Consider the following 23,543-nt stretch of genomic DNA (forward strand, 5'->3'; position numbering starts at 1 on the left):
TATTATATTATTATATTATTATATTATTATATTTTTTTATATTTTTTTTTATAATTTAAAAATAATTTTAAAATAATTTCAAAATAATTTTAAAATAATTTCAAAATAATTTAAAATTAATTTTGTAATTATTTTTAAATTATTTTATTATATTTTCATATTTTAAAATAATTTTAAAGAATTTTCAGATTATATTTTCATATTATATTATATTTTTCCATTTCTGTTGTTTTTTGTTTCACTTTATGCTCATAAAATTACATATGTTTGTTTTTTGTTTTTTTTCAAATGGCTTCCTGGCCGCACTTTGGACACCCCCCCCCCCCCCCTCCCAGATAATCCTGAATAAGTACAAAGATGAGTATTGGTCTAAAGGTGGACTAACATGGACTAAGTACGTGTCACAAAAATAAGTTTTGCTTTTTGGAGTTTTGAATATCTAAAAATGATTCCTTGGCGAAAAAAAAAATTGTGAGAAAATTTTCTCACAAAAATCATCAATCTCGATTATTATAAAGTATACCTTAGAAAATTCCTTTGAAATCTCTAAAACTATACATGATTCTTCGAGAAGTTTGGACTGTAAATACAAAATATTTGCACTTCTTCCCTGCTATGCGTGCATAAATTGACAAATAAAGTTTTTGTAGTTTTTTTTTAAATAAACTATGATTATCATCAGCACCCTTTTGTGGATTATTATTATTATTAGGCCCGATATTAATATTAAAAAGTGTCAGTCTAAAACACAACAGTCTATAGCTTCTACAAAAATAGCCACATTCGTGTTCCCTCCTTGTTTAAAAACTACACAAATATATATTTTAAAAAAATATATCATGCTAATGCTAGCGAGTGCTAATGCTAGCGAGTGCAAAAGACTACGGATTGGATTAAAAAATGGATTTCTATGTCGGAGCAAAAGAGCATCCAGTGTAGATGTGTCGGCGCTCGGCGGCGTCGCTAAGGTGCAACGAGATTCAGAAGGCGACTGACTACCTGCGAGAAAGATCCGTTCGTTCGCCGTCCCGAAGGACACGGCGTCATCGTACCACCAGACACGAGACGCAGAGTTCCGACGGTCCGATGCAGTCGTGGTGGCAGAAAGCGCCGCATCCTTTGCACATGATCATGGCCTTCAGCCTGCAGTAGCACTGGGACTGCACGCCGTCGTCCATGGCGGCGCTCTCCATGAACGCCGCGTCGGGCGACGTCTGACTCTGGCCGCCGTGGTCCAAGGAGTTCCCGGCTGGTATGGTAGTGACCGTTACGGAGAAGGACATGACGCTACTGGCGTCCGACGAGGAGGGCGGTGAGGGTTTCAAAGCGTGAGGTATGGACATGCTGATGGTTCCGCCGTAACGCGCAGCGGCGGGTTCCTGATGGACGGACTTCCTCTGGCGCTGGTGAGCGCCGTCTGTTAAGAGCGGATATGGCTCGGATCTCCCACGGTTGCGGGGTTCGGGTTGCTTTTGGTTGCTATCAGTACCGCCGGAGTTATACTCCGATCCCGGTTCGGTTTTGACGCCGGCCCCCGCGTCCTCGCTCTCGGTTCCGGGCACTTCCCCTTTCGCGTCGCCGTCTGCGCTTTCCCTTTTCACAGCGCACACGTTTGGGATGGCGGCCTGGTGACAGCGTTTGCTCTCCGACCCCCGACCGTAGGTGGACACGTTGAGGAGGTAGTGACCCGACATGGCGGGCCTGGGCGTCCTCTTACGAGCCAGGAAGCCGACAGAAGTCCACGGTCGGTCCAGGTGCCCTTCCCCGTCTGCGGCTTGGACTTTCCTCTCCATGAGAGTCTGTAAAATCTGCTCCTGGGTGTCCTTGTCAGGGGGTTCCCTGTGGGGTCTGGGGTTGTTGTCGGGGAGGGAGAATCTTTGGGTGCCATGTTGCTGGGGCTCTGGGCCTCCACCATCGACGCCTGAATAAGACGTGTTCATCTTCACCTCCGTCTTGGTGAGGGGTTTCGGGAGGATCTGCTCCAAGGGGACCTCTTTTCCCTGCAGGAGCCTCGTGACCAGGGGGTTGTTAGCGGGGATACACGAGTTGGTCCCGGTTGACCCATAAAGGGTGTCCTGACACTTAGCGGCATGGAGAGACTGGGCCGGCTTCTGAGGTTGCACACTGGCTGTGCTAGTACAGGTACTGTCCTGTTTCCAGGGACTTGGACTGAGCGGACCAAGTGGATCTTGTGGGTAAGTGGGTGCCGCTAAACGGGCGGAGGTTGGTGGAGATGTTGGAGATGTTGGAGCGAGAATCGGCATGGTTCGCTTGGAGGCGCCGGCGGCCGCTCGCTGGGCCCGCGCAAGCTGAGCTTTGGCCTTGATGTCGGCCAAAGTGCGAGCACCTGTACGAGCCGGGGAGGGGAGGGGCGTCCTGGGTGGTACGGGGCTGGGCGACACGGGGGCGGGAAGAATTCTCGACACGGGGATCTGAAAAGAAACAAAAGCTTGAAGATGAATTTTGCAAGATGAAGAATGCAAAGGTGGCGGCACGGCGGTCGAGTGGTTAGCGCGCAGACCTCACAGGTAGGAGACCCGGGTTCAATTCCAGCCCCCACGACCCTCTTGAGGGTAAGCGGTAGAAAATGATTTTATTTGATATGACTTGATTTTATTTAATTTTATTTAATTTTATGTAATTTTATGTAATTTTATGTAATTTTATGTAATTTTATGTAATTTTATGTAATTTTATGTAATTTTATGTAATTTTATTTAATTTTATTTAATTTTATTTGTCAGGGCTGCACGGTAATTTATTTCAACAGGCAGTAAAAAAAATAATTTAATTTAATTTAATTTAATTTACTAAAATAAAATAAAATAAAATAAAATAAAATAAAATAAAATAAAATAAAATAAAATAAAATAAAATAAAATTTAATTTAATTTAATTTAATTTAATTTAATTTAATTTAATTTAATTTAATTTAATTTAATTTAATTTAATTTAATTTAATTTAATTTAATTTAATTTAATTTAATTTAATTTGTCAGGGCTGCACGGCAGTCTTGTGGTTAGCGCGCAGACCTCACAGCTAGGAGACCCGGGTTCAATTCCACCCTCGGCCATCTCTGTGTGGAGTTTGCATGTTCTCCCCGTGCATGCGTGGGTTTTTCTCCGAGTACTCCGGTTTCCTCCCACATTCCAAAAACATGCTAGGTTAATTAGCGACTCCAAATTGTCCATAGGTATGAATGTGAGTGTGAATGGTTGTTTGTCTATATGTGCCCTGTGATTGGCTGGCCACCAGTCCAGGGTGGACCCCGCCTCTCGCCCTAAGACAGCTGGGATAGGCTCCAGCAGCCCCTGCGACCCTCTTGAGGGTCAGCGGTAGAAAATGATTTAATTAAATTTAATTAAACAGGCAGTAAAAAAAATTAATTTAATTTAATTTAATTTACTAAAATAAAATAAAATAAAATAAAATAAAATAAAATAAAATAAAATAAAATAAAATAAAATAAAATAAAATAAAATAAAATAAAATAAAATAAAATTTTGACAAATACAATAAAATAAAATTTTATTTTATTTTTTATTTATAAAATTTATAAAATTTTATTTTATTTTATTTTATTTTATTTTATTTTATTTTATTTTATTTTATTTTATTTTATTTTATTTTATTTTATTTTATTTTATTTTATTTTATTTTATTTTATTTTATTTTATTTTATTTTATTTTATTTTATTTTATTTTATTTTATTTTATTTTATTTTATTTGTCAGGGCTGCACGGCAGTCGAGTGGTTAGCGCGCAGACCTCACAGCTAGGAGACCCGGGTTCAATTCCACCCTCGGCCATCTCTGTGTGGAGTTTGCATGTGCTTATTGGAGATTGTTGACAAAGAGCATACCATGTGACCTTGAAGATGAATGAATCACGCTCCTACCTTGAGTGGTGGAACTCTGGGGTTGCCAGTCGGCGTGGGCGTCGCGGGGCTCGGTATGGACGACTCCGGGGGGGACACGGATGAAACCGAAGACGCCGGCGAGGAAACTGAGGACAAGCGTGGCCTTTTCTCCGGCGTCACCTCGTCCTCCCTCGCGCCGGGAGACTTCCTTTTCTGGTCTTCGGGGGTCCCGTCGGGCTGGGGCCTCATCTCCTTGGGTGGGTTAACCGCAGATGCCTGCGGTGGCGGGCTCGTCCTGGCGGGAGACTGGGGGAGTTCTGCTTCTGGTTGATTGTCTTTCTCGATCTTCTCGATGCATGTCACCTCGGGGGCGCGTTCATTGGGCGGCGGCGCGGAGGTTGGAGCGGACTGAAGCGCCGCATGCATCTTGCGATCCTGGGAGCGCCTGGTCTTCATGGGTTCCGGGGTGGGGAGCGATGATGGTTTTGACGGTTTAGGTGACTGCGTTGGCGTCGATTTTGCACCCGCACCGTCCGCCCGGTTGCGGTTCTTGACGGCTTTGATTCCCTCCGACGCTTTAACGGCGCCCACCGGCGCATGCGGCTTTGTCTCCCATTTCAGATCCACCTTGGTCAGTTCTTTGGATTCCTCGAAGCTCAGTCCAGAACTGTACAGAAAGATTTTGGGTCTTTTTTTGAAAGAAAACATAAACGGCAACATCTCCAAGATGTTCTACCTACTTTTCACCATAGTAGCTTTCAAAGAAGACCTCCTTCCAGTGCTCAACCTTCTTTTCCTTCTCAATCTCCTGGCGCATTCGCAGCTGCAGCTCGGGAGTGAATTCACCTGGTGAAAAAAAAAAAATTCACGTCGACATAAGCGGACAGTTTTAGTCATATGACAAACACATTGTTTCACAACACATTCAAAGGTGGTTGGCCGTGCATGTCGACGACAACTGAAACCGGCACTTTTCAGCGACAACACGTTTTATGTCAACCGTCCATGTCGACAGCAACTTAAGAGGCACTTTTCAGTAGCAACACCACGTTTGATGTCGACACAAGCGGTTGACCGTGCATGTGGACGACTTCTTTAGTAATAAGAAGAGATTTTATTTCTACTAAAGACATTGACCCTGCATCTTGACATCAACTGAAGCGGGCATCTGATAGAAATGAGGACGCATTTTATGTCGACACAAGCGGTTGACCGTGCATGTGGACGACTTCTTTAGTAATAAGAAGACATTTTACTTCCACTAAGTAAGTCTGTTGACCGTGCATCTTGACATCAACTGAAGCGGGCACTTGATAGAAATGAGGACACATTTTATGTCAACACAAGCGGTTGATCGTGCATGTCAACGACTTCTTTAGTAATAAGAAGACATTTTACTTCGACTAAAGACATTGACCGTGCATCTTGACATCAACTGAAGCGGGCACCTGATAGATACAAATAAGGACACATTTTATGTCGACACAAGCGGTTGATCGTGCATGTGGACGACTTCTTTAGTAATAAGAAGACATTTTACTTCCACTAAGTAAGTCTGTTGACCGTGCATCTTGACATCAACTGAAGCGGGCACTTGATAGAAATGAGGACACATTTTATGTCGACACAAGCGGTTGATCGTGCATGACGACTTGTTTAGTAATAAGAAGACATTTTACTTCCACTAAAGACATTGACCGTGCATCTTGACATCAACTGAAGCGGGCACCTGATCGCAATGAGGACGCATTTTATGTCGACACAAGCGGTTGATCATGCATGTGGACGACTTCACGACTTCTTTAGTAATAAGAAGACATTTTACTTCTACTAAAGACATTGACCGTGCATCTTGACATCAACTGAAGCGGGCACCTGATAGATACAAATAAGGACACATTTTATGTCGACACAAGCGGTTGATCGTGCATGTGGACGACTTCTTTAGTAATAAGAAGACGTTTTACTTCCACTAAGTAAGTCTGTTGACCGTGCATCTTGACATCAACTGAAGCGGGCACCTGATAGAAATGAGGACACATTTTATGTCGACACAAGCGGTTGACCGTGCATGTCGACGACTTCTTTAGTAATAAGAAGACATTTACTTCGACTAAAGACATTGACCGTGCATCTTGACATCAACTGAAGCGGGCACCTGATAGAAATGAGGACACATTTTATGTCGACACAAGCGGTTGACCGTGCATGTCGACGACTTCTTTAGTAATAAGAAGACATTTTACTTCCACTAAGTAAGTCTGTTGACCGTGCATCTTGACATCAACTGAAGCGGGCACTTGATAGAAATGAGGACGCATTTTATGTCGACACAAGCGGTTGATCGTGCATGTCGACGACTTCTTTAGTAATAAGAAGATATTTTACTTCGACTAAAGACATTGAGCGTGCATTTTGACATCAACTGAAGCGGGCACCTGATAGAAATGAGAACACATTTTATGTCAACACAAGCGGTTGATCGTGCATGTCGACTTCTTTAGTAATAAGCAGACATTTTACTTCGACTACAGACATTGACCGTGCATCTTGACATCAACTGAAGCGGGCACCTGATAGATACAAATAAGGACACATTTGATGTCGACACAAGCGGTTGATCGTGCATGTGGACGACTTCTTTAGTAATAAGTAATACGTAAAATAGAAAGTATTTTACTTCCACTAAGTAAGTCTGTTGACCGTGCATCTTGACATCAACTGAAGCGGGCACCTGATAGAAATGAGGACACATTTTATGTCGACACAAGCGGTTGACCGTGCATGTCGACGACTTCTTTAGTAATAAGAAGATATTTTACTTCGACTAAAGACATTGAGCGTGCATTTTGACATCAACTGAAGCGGGCACCTGATAGAAATGAGGACGCATTTTATGTCGACACAAGCGGTTGATCGTGCATGTCAACAACGACTTCTTTAGTAATAAGAAGACATTTTACTTCCACTAAGTAAGTCTGTTGACCGTGCATCTTGACATCAACTGAAGCGGGCACTTTTTAGCAATAAGAATACATTTCATGTTGACAAAAGCGGTTGACCGTGCATGTTGACGACAACTTAAGCGGGTATCTTGGCATAATAATGACACACATTTAATGTCAACACAAGAGGTTGACCGTGCATGTCCGTGAACGACGACTTTATAGTAATAAGAACACATTTAATGTCATTAAAGCGTCTAAGTCGACGGCAACTTAAGCGGCACCTTTTAGCAATAATAAGAACACATTTTAGGTCGACACAAGCAGTTGACGACTTTTTTTAGGTGACAAAAGCGGTCGACCGTGCATGTTGACGAAAACCTAAGCGAGTATATTTTAGGAATAAGAACACGGTGCACTTGAGTTGATCCACAGACAGGTTGTCGACATAAGCGTGTGACTCTCGTTACCGACCCTCAGCCAGCCGTTCCTTCCAGGCCTGCGCCGCTGACGTGAAGAATGCATCGACTTAAGCGGGCACTTTTTAGCAATAAGAATACATTTCATGTTGACAAAAGCGGTCGACCGTGCATGTTGACGACAACTTAAGCGGGTATCTTGGCATAATAATGCCACACATTTAATGTCAACACAAGAGGTTGACCGTGCAAGTCCGTGAACGACGACTTTATAGTAATAAGAACACATTTAATGTCATTACAGCGTCTAAGTCGACGGCAACTTAAGCGGCACCTTTTAGCAATAATAAGAACACATTTTAGGTCGACACAAGCAGTTGACGACTTTTTTTAGGTGACAAAAGCGGTCGACCGTGCATGTTGACGAAAACCTAAGCGAGTATATTTTAGGAATAAGAACACGGTGCACTTGAGTTGATCCACAGACAGGTTGTCGACATAAGCGTGTGACTCTCGTTACCGACCCTCAGCCAGCCGTTCCTTCCAGGCCTGCGCCGCTGACGTGAAGAATGCATCGACTTAAGCGGGCACTTTTTAGCAATAAGAATACATTTCATGTTGACAAAAGCGGTCGACCGTGCATGTTGACGACAACTTAAGCGGGTATCTTGGCATAATAATGCCACACATTTAATGTCAACACAAGAGGTTGACCGTGCAAGTCCGTGAACGACGACTTTATAGTAATAAGAACACATTTAATGTCATTACAGCGTCTAAGTCGACGGCAACTTAAGCGGCACCTTTTAGCAATAATAAGAACACATTTTAGGTCGACACAAGCAGTTGACGACTTTTTTTAGGTGACAAAAGCGGTCGACCGTGCATGTTGACGAAAACCTAAGCGAGTATATTTTAGGAATAAGAACACGGTGCACTTGAGTTGATCCACAGACAGGTTGTCGACATAAGCGTGTGACTCTCGTTACCGACCCTCAGCCAGCCGTTCCTTCCAGGCCTGCGCCGCTGACGTGAAGAATGCATCGACTTAAGCGGGCACTTTTTAGCAATAAGAATACATTTCATGTTGACAAAAGCGGTCGACCGTGCATGTTGACGACAACTTAAGCGGGTATCTTGGCATAATAATGCCACACATTTAATGTCAACACAAGAGGTTGACCGTGCAAGTCCGTGAACGACGACTTTATAGTAATAAGAACACATTTAATGTCATTACAGCGTCTAAGTCGACGGCAACTTAAGCGGCACCTTTTAGCAATAATAAGAACACATTTTAGGTCGACACAAGCAGTTGACGACTTTTTTTAGGTGACAAAAGCGGTCGACCGTGCATGTTGACGAAAACCTAAGCGAGTATATTTTAGGAATAAGAACACGGTGCACTTGAGTTGATCCACAGACAGGTTGTCGACATAAGCGTGTGACTCTCGTTACCGACCCTCAGCCAGCCGTTCCTTCCAGGCCTGCGCCGCTGACGTGAAGAACTCGTTGTTCAAGGCGGAGCTGGTCACCTTGAGGAGGCCGTCCACGCAGGCCTGGCGAAGGAGACGAGGGAGTCAGTATCACTTGGAATATTTCACGTCAAGGAAAACTTGTGTGGGTATCGGAGGCGCCACCTGCTGGTCAACTTCAGGGAGAAGTCGCAGCAGTTTCTGCTGGCAGTCTGGCGGAAGGACGGAGAAGGTGTGCTTGTTGATGATCGCCCGCAGGTTGGTGTTGACCAAAATGGAGTCCGGCGTCTCCACGTCTATTTTACACCTGTTGCGTTTCAGGTGCCCTGCGGAGAAAAATACAGGGCACATGTAGTTTCCGAAAAATAAAATAAAATAAAATTTTAAAAATAAATAAAATAAAATAAAATAAAATAAAATAAAATAAAATAAAATAAAATAAAATAAAATAAAATAAAATAAAATAAAATAAAATAAAATAAAATAAAATAAAATAAAATAAAATAAAATAAAATAAAATACTAAACAAAACAAAAAACAAAACAAAACAAAACAAAACAAAACCAAATAAAAAATAAAAGAAAATCAAACAAAACAAAACAAAAAAAATAAAATTAAAACAAAACAAAATAAAATCAAAAGTAAAATGAAATAAAATAAAATAAAATAAAATAAAACAAAAAACAAAACAAAAATAAAACAAAACAAAATTCAATAAAACAAAATAAAAAATAAAATAAAACAAAACAAAAAATAAAATTAAAACAAAACTAAATAAAATAACAAATAAAATAAAATAAAATAAAATAAAATATGAAATGAAATAAAATGAAATAAATAAAATAAAACCAAACAAAACAAAAAATAAAACAAAACAAAATAAAATAAAACAAAATAAAAAATAAAATAAAATAAAATAAAACAAAACAAAAAATAAAATTAAAACAAAACAAAACAAAATTAAATGAAATTAAATAAAAAATGAAATGAAATAAAATAAAATAAAATAAAATAAAATAAAATAAAATAAAATAAAATAAAATAAAATAAAATAAAATAAAATAAAAAATAAAATAAAATAGCAGTGAATGGTCTTCAGCTTTACCTGCACTGAGACGACTTGACCTCTGGGAAACTTTCCTCGGTACGACTGGCAGGCAAAGATCTTTTGAGAGGATAGAGAATAAGAAGATGTAGCAGAAGGGATCAGTGTTGTTTAAAAAAAAAAAAACATAACATCTAGCGACAAATAACATAACAGCAAATATTCATACACTCTTCTCAACGAACAGTGGGTGCTGCTGTGGTCCCTCCCCCATCTAAAAGCATTCTTGGACTGCTCCATATATATATATATATATATATATATATATGAATGTGAGTGTGAATGGTTGTTTGTCTATATGTGCCCTGTGATTGGCTGGCGACCTCTCGCCCGAAGACAGCTGGGATAGGCTCCAGCGACCCTCGTGAGGAAAAGCGGTAGAAAATGAATGTTGAATGAATTGTTAGTTAATAAATGGAATATTTTTATGTTTAGATCATATAAACCCAGTTTATGACCTTATGAATATGTTTTTTTTTTTTTTGGGGGGGGGGGGGGGTTACACTTGACTCTTTTGTTCCATGAGCCTCAGGATGTATCTCAGAAGTTTGAAATGTCTTACTATCATCATTATTGTTCTTCTGATTATTACTAGGCTAGTATTAGCCTGCTTATTGGCTTGCTTGTTAGCCTGCTTTTGCCCTATTATATGACATTTGTCAGAGATTTATTTTGTAAAAAAAAAATAAAAAAAAATCTATAAAAATAAAAACAAAATCAAAAAAAAAAAATCAAATTATTTATTTATTATTTATTTATTTTTAAAATAAAGTGGTAATAGTAAAAAAAAACACATTTAATGTCATTAAAGTGTCTAAGTCGACGGCAACTTAAGTGGCACTTTTTAGCAATAAGAATACATTTCATGTTGACAAAAGCGGTCGACCGTGCATGTTGACGCAAACCTAAGCGGGTATCTTGGCATAATAATGGCACACATTTAATGTCAACACAAGAGGTTGATTATTACTATTAGCCAATTACTATTAGCCTGCTTATTGGCTTGCTTATTAGCCTGCTTTTGCCCTATTATATGACATTTGTCAGAGATTTATTTTGTAAAAAAATAATAATAAAAATCAATAAAAAATAAAAACAAAATCAATAAAAAATATCAAATTATTTATTTATTTATTTATTATTTATTTATTTTTAAAATAAAGTGGTAATAGTAAAAAAAAACACATTTAATGTCATTAAAGTGTCTAAGTCGACGGCAACTTAAGTGGCACTTTTTAGCAATAAGAATACATTTCATGTTGACAAAAGCGGTCGACCGTGCATGTTGACGCAAACCTAAGCGGGTATCTTGGCATAATAATGACACACATTTAATGTCAACACAAGAGGTTGATTATTACTATTAGCCAATTACTATTAGCCTGCTTATTAGCCTGCTTTTGCCCTATTATATGACATTTGTCAGAGATTTATTTTGTAAAAAAAAATAAATAAATAATAAAAATCAATAAAAAATAAAAACAAAATCAATAAAAAATATCAAATTATTTATTTATTTATTTTTAAAATGTATTATATTTTTAAAAAAAATTTAAAGTGCAAAATGTACTATCTTTATATGCTTTTAAAATTTGATCAGGAGTGTGTAAGTTGTAAAATGAAAATAGATTTTTAGTACAAAAAAATGACTTGTACGTTCAGCGTACGCATATACGACTCACCGGTTTTGGCGGTGATATTGTCAGCCATATCTTTGATGGTCTTCAGGAGCAGTCTGGAACTGGAGGTGGTCGGCATCACCCCCTGTCTGCGCTGGTTCCTCTGTTGCTGTTGCTTCAAGGCCTACAGATAAAAAAAACAAACACCACCGGCGTAAAGACCTAAAAAAGGTGTGAAAGTGTGTACGTAACGCGCTGTTTGTTCTCCGAAAATGAATCACTGCCTCCGGCTCCTCCGCCTGCTTAGCTAACGGCTAAATGACAATGACAAAGGCTTGCGTAACGCCAGCATCAATCACAGAAGTTGGACGCTGAAATCTCCTCGGCGGCACAGATGGACTGAATTATGATCTGCGCCCTGGAGTGAAACCTCATTATGAAACACACACACACAAAAAGCAGCAGAGTGGAGAGGAAAATGCTGTTTTTCAACTTAAATAGCCAAAAACTTACCACTTCCACACGGATAGGGAGGATAACTATTAACAGTTATTTAACCTTTAAGATGAACATTAATCAAACGTAATCATTTTTTCTGGGTACATGATACCATACAGCGTTAAACTTTCATATCGAGGCGGGGGCCTCATACTAGTATCCTGCGGGCCACATTTGGCCCGCGGGCCGCGTGTTTGAGACCCCTGATTTACAACATATTGCGCAACTGCAGGGTCTCGCAAACTAGAGAGCTAGCGACCTAAACGGTAGCCTTCAAGTTATTTCCTTTCAACTTGAATAGCCAAAAACTTACCACTTCCACACGGATAGAGAGGATAACTATTAACAGTTATTTAACCTTTAACATGAACATTAATCAAACGTAATAATATTTTCTGGGTACATGATACCATACAGCATCCGTACTAACATTAAACTTTCATATCGAGGCGGGGGCCTCAAACTAGCGTCCGGCGGGCCACAGTTGGCCCGCGGGCCGCGTGTTTGAGACCCCTGATTTACAACATATTGCGCAACTGCAGGGTCTCGCAAACTAGAGAGCTAGCGACCTAAACGGTAGCCTTCAAGTTATTTCCTTTCAACTTGAATAGCCAAAAACTTACCACTTCCACACGGATAGGGAGGATAACTATTAACAGTTATTTAACCTTTAACATGAACATTAATCAAACGTAATCATTTTTTCTGGGTACATGATACCATACAGCGTTAAACTTTCATATCGAGGCGGGGGCCTCATACTAGTGTCCTGCGGGCCACATTTGGCCCGCGGGCCGCGTGTTTGAGACCCCTATTTACAACATATTGCGCTACTGCAGGGTCTCGCAAACTAGCGAGCTAGCGACCTAAACGGTAGCCTTCAAGTTATTTCCTTTCAACTTGAATAGCCAAAAACTTACCACTTCCACACGGATAGGGAGGATAACTATTAACAGTTATTTAACCTTTAAGATGAACATTAATCAAACGTAATCATTTTTTCTGGGTACATGATACCATACAGCGTTAAACTTTCATATCGAGGCGGGGGCCTCATACTAGTATCCTGCGGGCCACATTTGGCCCGCGGGCCGCGTGTTTGAGACCCCTGATTTACAACATATTGCGCAACTGCAGGGTCTCGCAAACTAGAGAGCTAGCGACCTAAACGGTAGCCTTCAAGTTATTTCCTTTCAACTTGAATAGCCAAAAACGTACCACTTCCACACGGATGGGGAGGATAACTATTAACAGTTATTTAACCTTTAACATGAACATGAATCAAACGTAATAATTTTTTCTGGGTACATGATACCATACAGCATCCATATCAAACTTGCGCGGGCCGCACTAACATTAAACTCTCATATCGAGGCGGGGGCCTCAAACTAGTGGCCCGCAGGCCGCGTGTTTGAGACCCCTGATTTACAACATATTGCGCAACTGCAGGGTCTCGCAAACTAGAGAGCTAGCGACCTAAACGGTAGCCTTCAAGTTATTTCCTTTCAACTTGAATAGCCAAAAACTTACCACTTCCACACGGATAGGGAGGATAACTATTAAGAGTTATTTAACCTTTAACATGAACATGAATCAAACGTAATCATTTTTTCTGGGTACATGAGGCGCATGAGGCGCACCAGTTGGAGCCCTACCTGTTTGAGCGCTTTCTTGCTGTGCTTCTGCGAGGGCGAGATGAGCTTGGCGGCGGGCACGGACGGCGACGAGGAGCGAGGCTGCGGAGGCGACGACGACGACGGCGGCGGCGGCGGCTGCGACTGCAGCTTGGAGGGAACTATTAGGACACACAAAAGACAGATGTTACAAAATACACTTCCTGAGGGCGGTGCGCCACACTGTAACGCGTCGCTTCTTTTTGTTGTGACGAAACTGGAAGCGCCAGCGTGCACAATGGAGGCGAGATGGGATTACTTAGCAACAATGCAACTCGAGTAAATGCGGTCAGTTGGACGATTGTTAGAAGCAATCTCTGCAGACGGGTTTTTTTTTGAGTCCTCTTACATCTTGAAATATTGGCCTGCTACGGTAAGGAGGTCACAAAGGCGAGGTCACTGACACAACGATGCGGCGGGGACATCACCGCGTTATATGCGTATACCGGAAAATGTCATATATGGGATTTATATCCGGTATATGCGTAAATGGGATTTTATCCGTTATAAAAAGGCACTTCCTTGACTATGTTTCCAATGTACCTGGATGCGCAGGCAACGCTGCAAACGCTGAAAAATGATGTCATATAGCGGCCTGTCACGATACGGCGAATTGGGAGCGCCATGATGCGGCCATCCGATATATGCGAGGGAAATTTCATGGAAATGCATTGGAACGGGACTGGAGATTTAGTCCGAAATAGGCGAAATCCGTTATAAAAAAATCCGATATATGCAATGAATTTTTATTGGAAATGCATTACAGAAAAATCGGTTCTTTTTTATCTGTCCGTTGTGAGCGAATTTCCGATATATCCGAGTCATTTGTTACCGTTCTCGGCGGGGGGAGTGTGAACCCCAACCCCTAACCCCTAACCCCTAAAATAAAATAAAATAAAATAAAATAATAACAAAATTAAATAAAATAAATGAAATGCAATAAAATAAAATAAAATAACATAACATATAAAATAAAATGAAATAAAAACAAATAAAATTAAATAAAAACAAATAAAATTAAATAAAATCAAATACAATTAAATGAAATTAATAAAATAACATAAAATGAAATAAAATACAATAAAATAAAATAAAATACAATTAAATAAAATTAAATAAAACAAAATACAATTAAATAAAATTAAATAAAATTAATGAAATGCAAAAAAATAACATAACATAACTTAAATTAAATGAAATAAAATTAAATAAATGAAATAAAATTAAATAAAACCAAATAAAACCAAATAAAATTAAATAAAATCAAATACAATTAAAAAAAATCATATACAATTAAATAAAATCAAATACAATTAAATGAAATTAATAAAATAACATAAAATAAAATAAAAATTAAATAAAATTAAATACAATTAAATAAAATTAAATAAAATTAAATAAAATTAAATAAAATTAAATAAAATTAAATACAATTAAATACAATTAAATAAAATTAAATAAAATAAATGAAATGCAATAAAATAACATAACATAAAATAAAATGAAATAAAATCAAATAAAACCAAATAAAATTAAATAAAATCAAATACAATTAAATAAAATCAAATACAATTAAATGAAATTAATACAATAACATAAAATAAAATAAAATACAATTAAATAAAATTAAATAAAATTAAATTAAATTAGGAAAGCAGGATGTGAACAAATGTAACATTTACTGATTGTAAAAGTACCAGATGGAGGAGTAGGATTTAATAAGCTTTACTTCTTCCTACTCCTTTTGGACATGTGGAACTGGGAACTGATTATGGGATGCACTCAATTGGAATCTGATGCATGTTCAAATGAAATAAAACCATTACCATGGAAGACTTGCAGTTTGTAGTACGGCACCAGAAATACAACAAATAGTGCAGTACAACTGTAAGGTGACGTTACTTGCACAGTGCCTAATGAGGAAGTGGTCAGGGGTCATTAACAGCAAATAAAGTTTCCTCTTTAAAGCGTCACCGATATATCCGAGGTTTACTGTATCAGCAGATTTTTGCCAACAGTGTTCAAGAATCAGTGACAAAATTGAAGTTGCGCCCTGGCTGGATACTTCCAACGAGACAATGACCATAACCACTACTCCAATTCTACTAAGGCAGAGGTAGGGAACCTATGGCTCGGGAGCCAGGTAGGGCTCTTTTGATGACTGTATCTGGCTCTCAAGCATTTACCACAATAAAAATGTATGTGTGCTAACATTTTAAAGTAAACATCACAGAAATGACTGTTAAAAATAATATTAAAAATCAAAACTTTCTTATGCATTTTAATTCGTCCATCTATTTTCTACTGCAATATGGCCGACCATATCCATCTTTCTTGATGATATTTTCCAGGTCAAACACCAAAACTTGATTATTACTGGGTAATGCGGTAGTCTACCTCGGTCATTGAGATGTCAAAAAAACATGTAAATGTAAACTTTCCTCCTTTAGTCAAATAGTCACCTAGCTAAAGCTGCAGAACCAAGTCTTTTGACAAAGATGGCCAAAAGAATGAAATATACTGAATACGGTTCAAAACTATGCAGCAGCAGAAGTTGCATTAATGGCAGCAAGTATTTGATTTATTATTAGACACTGCGCTGCTCACGAAAGTATGCTGGCCACACCCCATTGGCGTGGGGTAGTGTGCCTGGTCTACGTAATTAGAGCCCATTATATCTAAAACTGTTGGTCTTACATAAAAAATGCACACATTTTATTGCATTCAATGTTTAAAAAAATGTATATGGCTCTCACAGATACACATTTTAAAATATCTGGCCTTCATGGCTCTCTTAGCCAAAAAGGTTCCCGACCCCTGTACTAAGGCATTCATGCGGAGGAACAAGTCCAAGGTTCTGGAATGGCCATCTAAGTCCCCAGAACTAAATATTATTGAAAATCAGTGGTGTGATTTAAAGCGGGCTGTCCATGCTGGAACGCTGGGAAGATGAAATATGGGAGTCTAATCTTTCTTTTGGTAGGTTCCATGTTTATGTTACGCGCTAACGATGGATCTGCGCGATCGATCGATAGCGCTACGCCCGAGATGGATCCATCGTTAGCGGACAAATCGATCGATTTCTGCGCTCACGATTGATGGTATATTACTGCGCCCGGGATGGATGTGTGTAGTTTGTTTACATGCCAACAGATGGCGGTGCTGAGCGTTGTTACTTACAAGAATCAACAAGAAGTGGATGCATGCAAATTTCAAATCTTGGATTAATTGTCAAGCAGTTCACTTTGTTACCGTTCTCGGCGGGGGGGAGTGTGAACCTTAACCCCTAACCCCTAACCCCTAACCCCTAAAATAAAATAAAATAAAATAAAATAAAATAATTAAATAAAATTAAATAAAATAAATGAAATGCAATAAAATAACATAACATAAGATTAAATGAAATAAAATGAAATAAAATGAAATAAAATGAAATAAAATGAAATAAAAGGAAATAAAACCAAATAAAATGAAATAAAATGAAATAAAATGAAATAAAATCAAATACAATTAAATGAAATTAATAAAATAACATTAAATTAAATTAAATTAAATACAATTAAATACAATTACATAAAATTAAATAAAATTAAATAAAATTAAATAAAATTAAATAAAATTAAATAAAATGAATGAAATGCAATAAAATAACATAAAATTAAATGAAATAAAATTAAATAAAACCAAATAAAATTAAATAATATCAAATAAAATTAAATAAAATCAAATACAATTAAATGAAATTAATAAAATAACATAAAATGAAATAAAATAAAATACAATTAAATAAAATTAAATAAAATTAAATAAAATTAAATAAAATTAAATAAAATTAAATAAAATTAAATAAAATTAAATAAAATTAAATAAAATTAAATAAAATTAAATAAAATTAAATAAAATAAATGAAATGCAATAAAATAACATAACATAACATAAAATGAAATAAAACCAAATAAATTAAATACAATCAAATACAATTAAATGAAATTAATAAAATAAAATAAAATAAAATAAAATAAAATAAAATAAAATTTAATTTAATTTAATTTAATTTAATTTAATTTAATTTAATTTAATTTAATTTAATTTAATTTAATTTAATTTAATTTAATAAGATTAAATGAAATAAAACCATTACCATTACCATTGAAGACTTGCAGTTTGTAGTACGGCACCACAAATACAACACTGATGTTACTTGCACAGTGCCTAATGAGGAAGTGGTCAGGGGTCAATAACAGCAAATAAAGTTTCCTCTTTAAAGTGTCAGGGGCTATTATCTTTAAAAGTACATCTGTTGTGTACCTAAAGAATAAAATGTAGTAATGCTGTGTACTGTGTGGGCCAAACCTCTTCGCATCCACTTTCTTCTCCGGCCTTCCTGATGGGCGCCGTTGTTGCCGTTTTCTATGCTCCGGGAGTCAGAGAGGTTGTCACTGCTGTCGTCGGACGCCTCCTCAGACATCTCCTTTGCCACCTCGGAGATGTCCTTCTAGGGGACATAAAACCGGTTTACGGCGGGACCTTTGCCAACCTTTTTTTTTTTTATGGCGTCCAACTGACCTTTAACGTGTACACGCCCATTCTGCCCGGAACCTTGTAGAACATCCCTTCCTCGCCGCGGGAGTTTGTGTGCAGCATCGCGTTCAGGCACGCCAATGGAGACGTTCCGCTGCGTCGTGAGAGGAAGAGTTAATTACTCATCAGAAATTGATGACTAAATCATTTCCGCTTCTTGGTCTATTATTGGTGAAAACATATCGACATATAAGTGATGTAGTATTGATGTAGTATTCTCCAGTATCTGCAGTATAAAAGTTGCGTAACGTGGCGTAACCAATAAATAATTGCAGTGTAAAGTTGACTATAGGGCAGGGGTCTCAAACTCAATTTACTTGGGGGCCACTGGAGCTCGGGTCTGGGTGAGACTGGGCCGCATCAGGTCTTCCAAAAAAATTAAAAAAAAAACGCATTTATTAAAAACGCAACTGCAGGGTCTCGAGACACATGCTAACTCGCAAACTAGAGAGCTAGCGACCTAAACGGTAGCCTTCGAGTTATTTCCTTTCAACTTGAATAGCCAAAAACTTACCACTTCCACACGGATAGGGAGGATAACTATTAACAGTTATTTAACCTTTAACATGAACATTAATCAAACGTAATCATTTTTTCTGGGTACATGATACCATACAGCGTTAAACTTTCATATCGAGGCGGGGGCCTCATACTAGTATCCTGCGGGCCACATTTGGCCCGCGGGCCGCGTGTTTGAGACCCCTGATTTACAACATATTGCGCAACTGCAGGGTCTCGCAAACTAGCGAGCTAGCGACCTAAACGGTAGCCTTCAAGTTATTTCCTTTCAACTTGAATAGCCAAAAACTTACCACTTCCACACGGATAGGGAGGATAACTATTAACAGTTATTTAACCTTTAACATGAACATTAATCAAACGTAATCATTTTTTCCGGGTACATGATACCATACAGCGTCCGTATCAAACTTGCGCGGGCCGCACTAACATTAAACTTTCATATCGAGGCGGGGGTCTCAAACTAGTGTCCGCGTGTTTGAGACCCCTGATTTACAACATATTGCGCAACTGCGGGGTCTCGCAAACTAGAGAGCTAGCGACCTAAACGGTAGCCTTCGAGTTATTTCCTTTCAACTTAAATAGCCAAAAACTTACCACTTCCACACAGATAGGGAGGATAACTATTAACAGTTATTTAACCTTTAACATGAACATTAATCAAACGTAATCATTTTTTCCGGGTACATGATACCATACAGCGTCCGTATCAAACTTGCGCGGGCCGCACTAACATTAAACTTTCATATCGAGGCGGGGGTCTCAAACTAGTGTCCGCGTGTTTGAGACCCCTGATTTACAACATATTGCGCAACTGCGGGGTCTCGCAAACTAGAGAGCTAGCGACCTAAACGGTAGCCTTCGAGTTATTTCCTTTCAACTTAAATAGCCAAAAACTTACCACTTCCACACAGATAGGGAGGATAACTATTAACAGTTATTTAACCTTTAACATGAACATGAATCAAACGTAATATTTTTTTCCGGGTACATGATACCATACAGCATCCATATCAAACATTGAACTTTCATATCAAGGTAGGGGCCTCAAACTAGTGTCCTGCGGGCCACAGTTGGCCCGCGGGCCGCGTGTTTGAGACCCCTGATTTACAACATATTGCGCAACTGCAGGGTCTCGCAAACTAGCGAGCTAGCGACCTAAACGGTAGCCTTCAAGTTATTTCCTTTCAACTTGAATAGCCAAAAAGTTGGCCCGTGGGCCGCGTGTTTGAGACCCCTGATTTACAACATATTGCGCAACTGCAGGGTCTCGCAAACTAGCGAGCTAGCGACCTAAACAGTAGCCTTCGAGTTATTTCCTTTCAACTTAAATAGCCAAAAACTTACCACTTCCACACGGATAGGGAGGATAACTATTAACAGTTATTTAACCTTTAACATGAACATGAATCAAACGTAATAATTTTTTCCGGGTACATGATACCATACAGCATCCGTATCAAACTTGCGCGGGCCGCACTAACATTAAACTTTCATATCGAGGCGGGGGCCTCAAACTAGTGTCCGCGTGTTTGAGACCCCTGATTTACAACATATTGCGCAACTGCAGGGTCTCGCAAACTAGCGAGCTAGCGACCTAAACGGTAGCCTTCGAGTTATTTCCTTTCAACTTTAATAGCCAAAAACTTACCACTTCCACACGGATCGGGAGGATAACTATTAACAGTTATTTAACCTTTAACATGAACATTAATCAAACGTAATAATTTTTTCTGGGTACATGATACCATACAGCGTCCGTATCAAACTTGCGCGGGCCGCACTAACATTAAACTTTCATATCAAGGCGGGGGTCTCAAACTAGTGTCCTGCGGGCCACATTTGGCCACACGTGAGGGTCACATGCAAAAAGTGAGTTTGTTGCGTATGTGTGGGGAGAAAAGGTGGTGGGGGACTAACGTGTTCTTACCTTCTGGATGAAAACAGTGACAATAAAAAAAGAAAACAAAGAAAAATAAATGAAATAATTAGAAAAATATTAAAGGATGATGTGAATAAGTTTAAAGGAGATCGGTTACGGAGAAAGCTGAGGTGACAACAGACAAGTTGAAATACACGGACATGTTTTTTCACCTTATCTCCTTAAGTCGTTCTCTTTGGATCACCTGAAGGATTTCTTTATGGCTCATGGGCGTGTTGGGGTATTTCTCCAGGACCTGCGACAAAAAAATATATTCACTAAAGGCAATGAAAAAAAAACATAAATAAAAATAGAAAAATAGAAATAAAATCAAATTATTAATATCAAAAATTAATATCAAATTAATATTTTAATTTGTAATAATCCAATATATATTGTACAATTTTTACTTTTTTGTCAAAACATCATGAGACTATCTTGGAAAATATATACAATATATATTTCTTTACAATATATATTTTCTTTCTATATTTTTTTACTTTTTTTTCTTGTAATATTAAAAGGTATGCCTTAATATAAAAATATAATTTTATGACTTTTTTTCTCAATACATGACATTTCTTGTGATATTATCATATTAATACAATATATAATGACATTTTATTATTAAATAGTTTGACTATTACCTCATAAAATTAATATTTTAATTTGTAATAATCAAATATATATTGTACAATTTTTACTTTTTGTCAAAACATCATGAGACTATCTTGGAAAATATATACAATATATATATTTCTATTTGATATCCCATTTTTACAATATAACATGACTTTATTCTCATACAATTATGATTTTTTTTTCAGATACAAAGTGATAAAATTTACTTTTTTCTTGTAATATTAAAAGGCATGCCTTAATATAAAAATATAATTTTATGACTTTTTTCTCAATACATGACATTTCTTGTGATATTATCATATTAATACAATATATAATGACATTTCATTATTAAATAGTTTGACTATTACCTCACAAAAGTAATATTTTAATTTGTAATAATCCAATATATATTGTACAATTTTACGACTTTTTTGTCAAAACATCATGAGACTATCTTGGAAAATATATACAGTATATATTTCTATTTGATATCCCATTTTTACAATATAACATGACTTTATTCTCATACAGTTATGATTTTTTTTTCAGATACAATGTGATAAAATATTAAAAGGTATGCCTTTAATAATCCAATATATATTGTACAATTTTATGACTTTTTTGTCAAAACATCATGAGACTATCTTGGAAAATATATACAATATATATATTTCTATTTGATATCCCATTTCTATAATATTTTTTTTCAGATACAATGTGATAAAATTCACTTTGTTTTTTTTCTTGTAATATTAAAAGGTATGCCTTAATATAATTTTTTTTTCAAAACGTGACATTTCTTGTGATATTATCATATTAATGTGATTATTATTATGACATTTTTAGAGGTAATTTTTTTCTCCTCAAAATATGTTGTCAATCTCATTAAATTAAAACTTTTGTCTTTTTTTCTGGTACAATTTGACATCACATTCAATCCACATTTTTAACAAATGTTGCCTTTTAAACTGATGAACAATTTAATGCTTCTTTGCAATAAATTGCTGACTCATTTTTTGTCTCATTCCGATTTCTTCTTTTAGCAATTTGAAGCTCTACTTACTGCAGTTATACAAACGTAACGTGAGCAATGTTACAATGTCATTTGTCAACAATACCACGGTATGCATTTTAATGACAATACCTGTATTAAAATAACATTACGCAGCGTTTATTAATTATTGAGTGTTATTGCGTTTTAGTGGCAAGCCTTAACAAAATAACTTGTTTACAGTACAGGCTCTAGCATGCTATGCTAGCTTGGCTCCCATGCTATGTTGCTTTCCACTTGGTGACAAAAATATGTCTCGAAAGAGCGCGTTTAGGTACAATAACAACTTTATTTGGTGATTATTTGATAGCTAATATGACTTTTGAGGCAAGTGAGACTTGCGAGGAAGGAGGCGGTGAACTGCTAATAACAACTGTCACACAACCCAAGTGGGCTCGGTCAAGCGGAGAGCAACACAGAAGGGCAGCCATTATTGCAATGGCGTCTTGCTTAGTACCGTCTTCGCGGCTTCCGCCCACGTCCTCCCCTTCTTTTTCTTCTGCCTTTCCCTCATGGCGGCCGCCGCGCTTGTTAAAAGCCTCGCTCGTCTGTTAGCGAAAATGTCGCCGCTTAGGCCTCATTCTGTCCTCCATATTGGATTTTTTTTTTTTTCTGTTGCTGTAAGTGGAGTCACGTGAGCGCCGCCAGGCAATGTGACGTCACGTTACGTTAAAGTACACACGCCGACGAATTCTCGCGTGACTTCGTAACGTTTGTCTGTATACAAGCTTGAGCTGCACTTTTTACCGGCACCTTTGACTTCCATTCAAGTGATGACAAAAAAAATCGATTCAATTTACAGACTCGAGTTCTTATGTGCCGGTTCAAAACTGAATCGGGTACCCGGGTCACGTCACTTCTCACAAAATCGCACACGCGCAAAAGGTTACACTAAGTGAAGTCAGCGAGACGAGTTGTATCGTTTGTTTTGTCGGGTCTGTGACGCAGCCGGAAGGAGAAAGGAAAAGGAGAGTCGAATGGAGGCAAAAGACCGGATCTGTTGCTTTTACCACTGAAAAAGCTGAACGGTATAGTGGGGGTGAGTAAGTGAGCGAGTGAACGGAGACGAGGACACGTGAGTTCAGTGAAAACCCGGAACGTTTTGAACGATTCCGACATTTCGGTTCTTTTCACGGTACTGTTTGAACGACAAGTCAAATTATATTGTCTTCTGTATGTAGTATAAATGTTGTGAGTGTGTGTCCCCATTACAAAAAACAACGGAAACGGCTGCATTAGTATATTTATTCTTA

The 23,543-nt window shown here is 37.8% G+C and overlaps 1 protein-coding gene across 2 annotated transcripts; it reads right to left on the bottom strand.

The window, feature by feature from the left end:
• Positions 1–259: 259 nt before the first annotated feature.
• asxl2 (ASXL transcriptional regulator 2) lies at positions 260–23,031 on the bottom strand. 2 transcript variants are annotated; one of them, XM_058056476.1, is made up of 12 exons: positions 22,748–23,031; positions 20,789–20,871; positions 18,161–18,269; positions 17,948–18,086; positions 13,577–13,716; positions 11,487–11,607; positions 9,805–9,864; positions 8,865–9,025; positions 8,687–8,783; positions 4,601–4,706; positions 3,900–4,527; positions 260–2,432 (listed from the first exon to the last, which is right to left on the bottom strand). In XM_058056476.1, the coding sequence occupies exons 1-12, from the start codon at positions 22,802–22,804 to the stop codon at positions 1,044–1,046; spliced, it is 3,090 nt and encodes a 1,029-aa protein (XP_057912459.1). In that variant the 5' UTR covers positions 22,805–23,031; the 3' UTR covers positions 260–1,043. The 2 variants fall into 2 exon arrangements, with proteins under 2 accessions (XP_057912459.1, XP_057912458.1); XM_058056475.1 differs by having other exon boundaries at positions 261–2,432; positions 17,948–18,089; positions 22,748–23,027.
• Positions 23,032–23,543: the final 512 nt, after the last annotated feature.

This window comes from Doryrhamphus excisus, chromosome 19, assembly GCF_030265055.1.
Source record: "Doryrhamphus excisus isolate RoL2022-K1 chromosome 19, RoL_Dexc_1.0, whole genome shotgun sequence".
NCBI classification, from domain to species: domain Eukaryota; kingdom Metazoa; phylum Chordata; class Actinopteri; order Syngnathiformes; family Syngnathidae; genus Doryrhamphus; species Doryrhamphus excisus.

Coding starts and splice junctions, on each gene's coding strand:
- asxl2 (XM_058056475.1), bottom strand. CDS start 22,804: ATGAGGGAAAGGCAGAAGAAAAAGAAGGGGAGGACGTGGGCGGAAGCC. Junction 8,784..8,864: donor TCCCTGAAGTTGACCAGCAG/GTGGCGCCTCCG, acceptor CTCCTTCGCCAG/GCCTGCGTGGACGGCCTCCT. Junction 4,528..4,600: donor GAAAGCTACTATGGTGAAAA/GTAGGTAGAACA, acceptor CTTTCTGTACAG/TTCTGGACTGAGCTTCGAGG.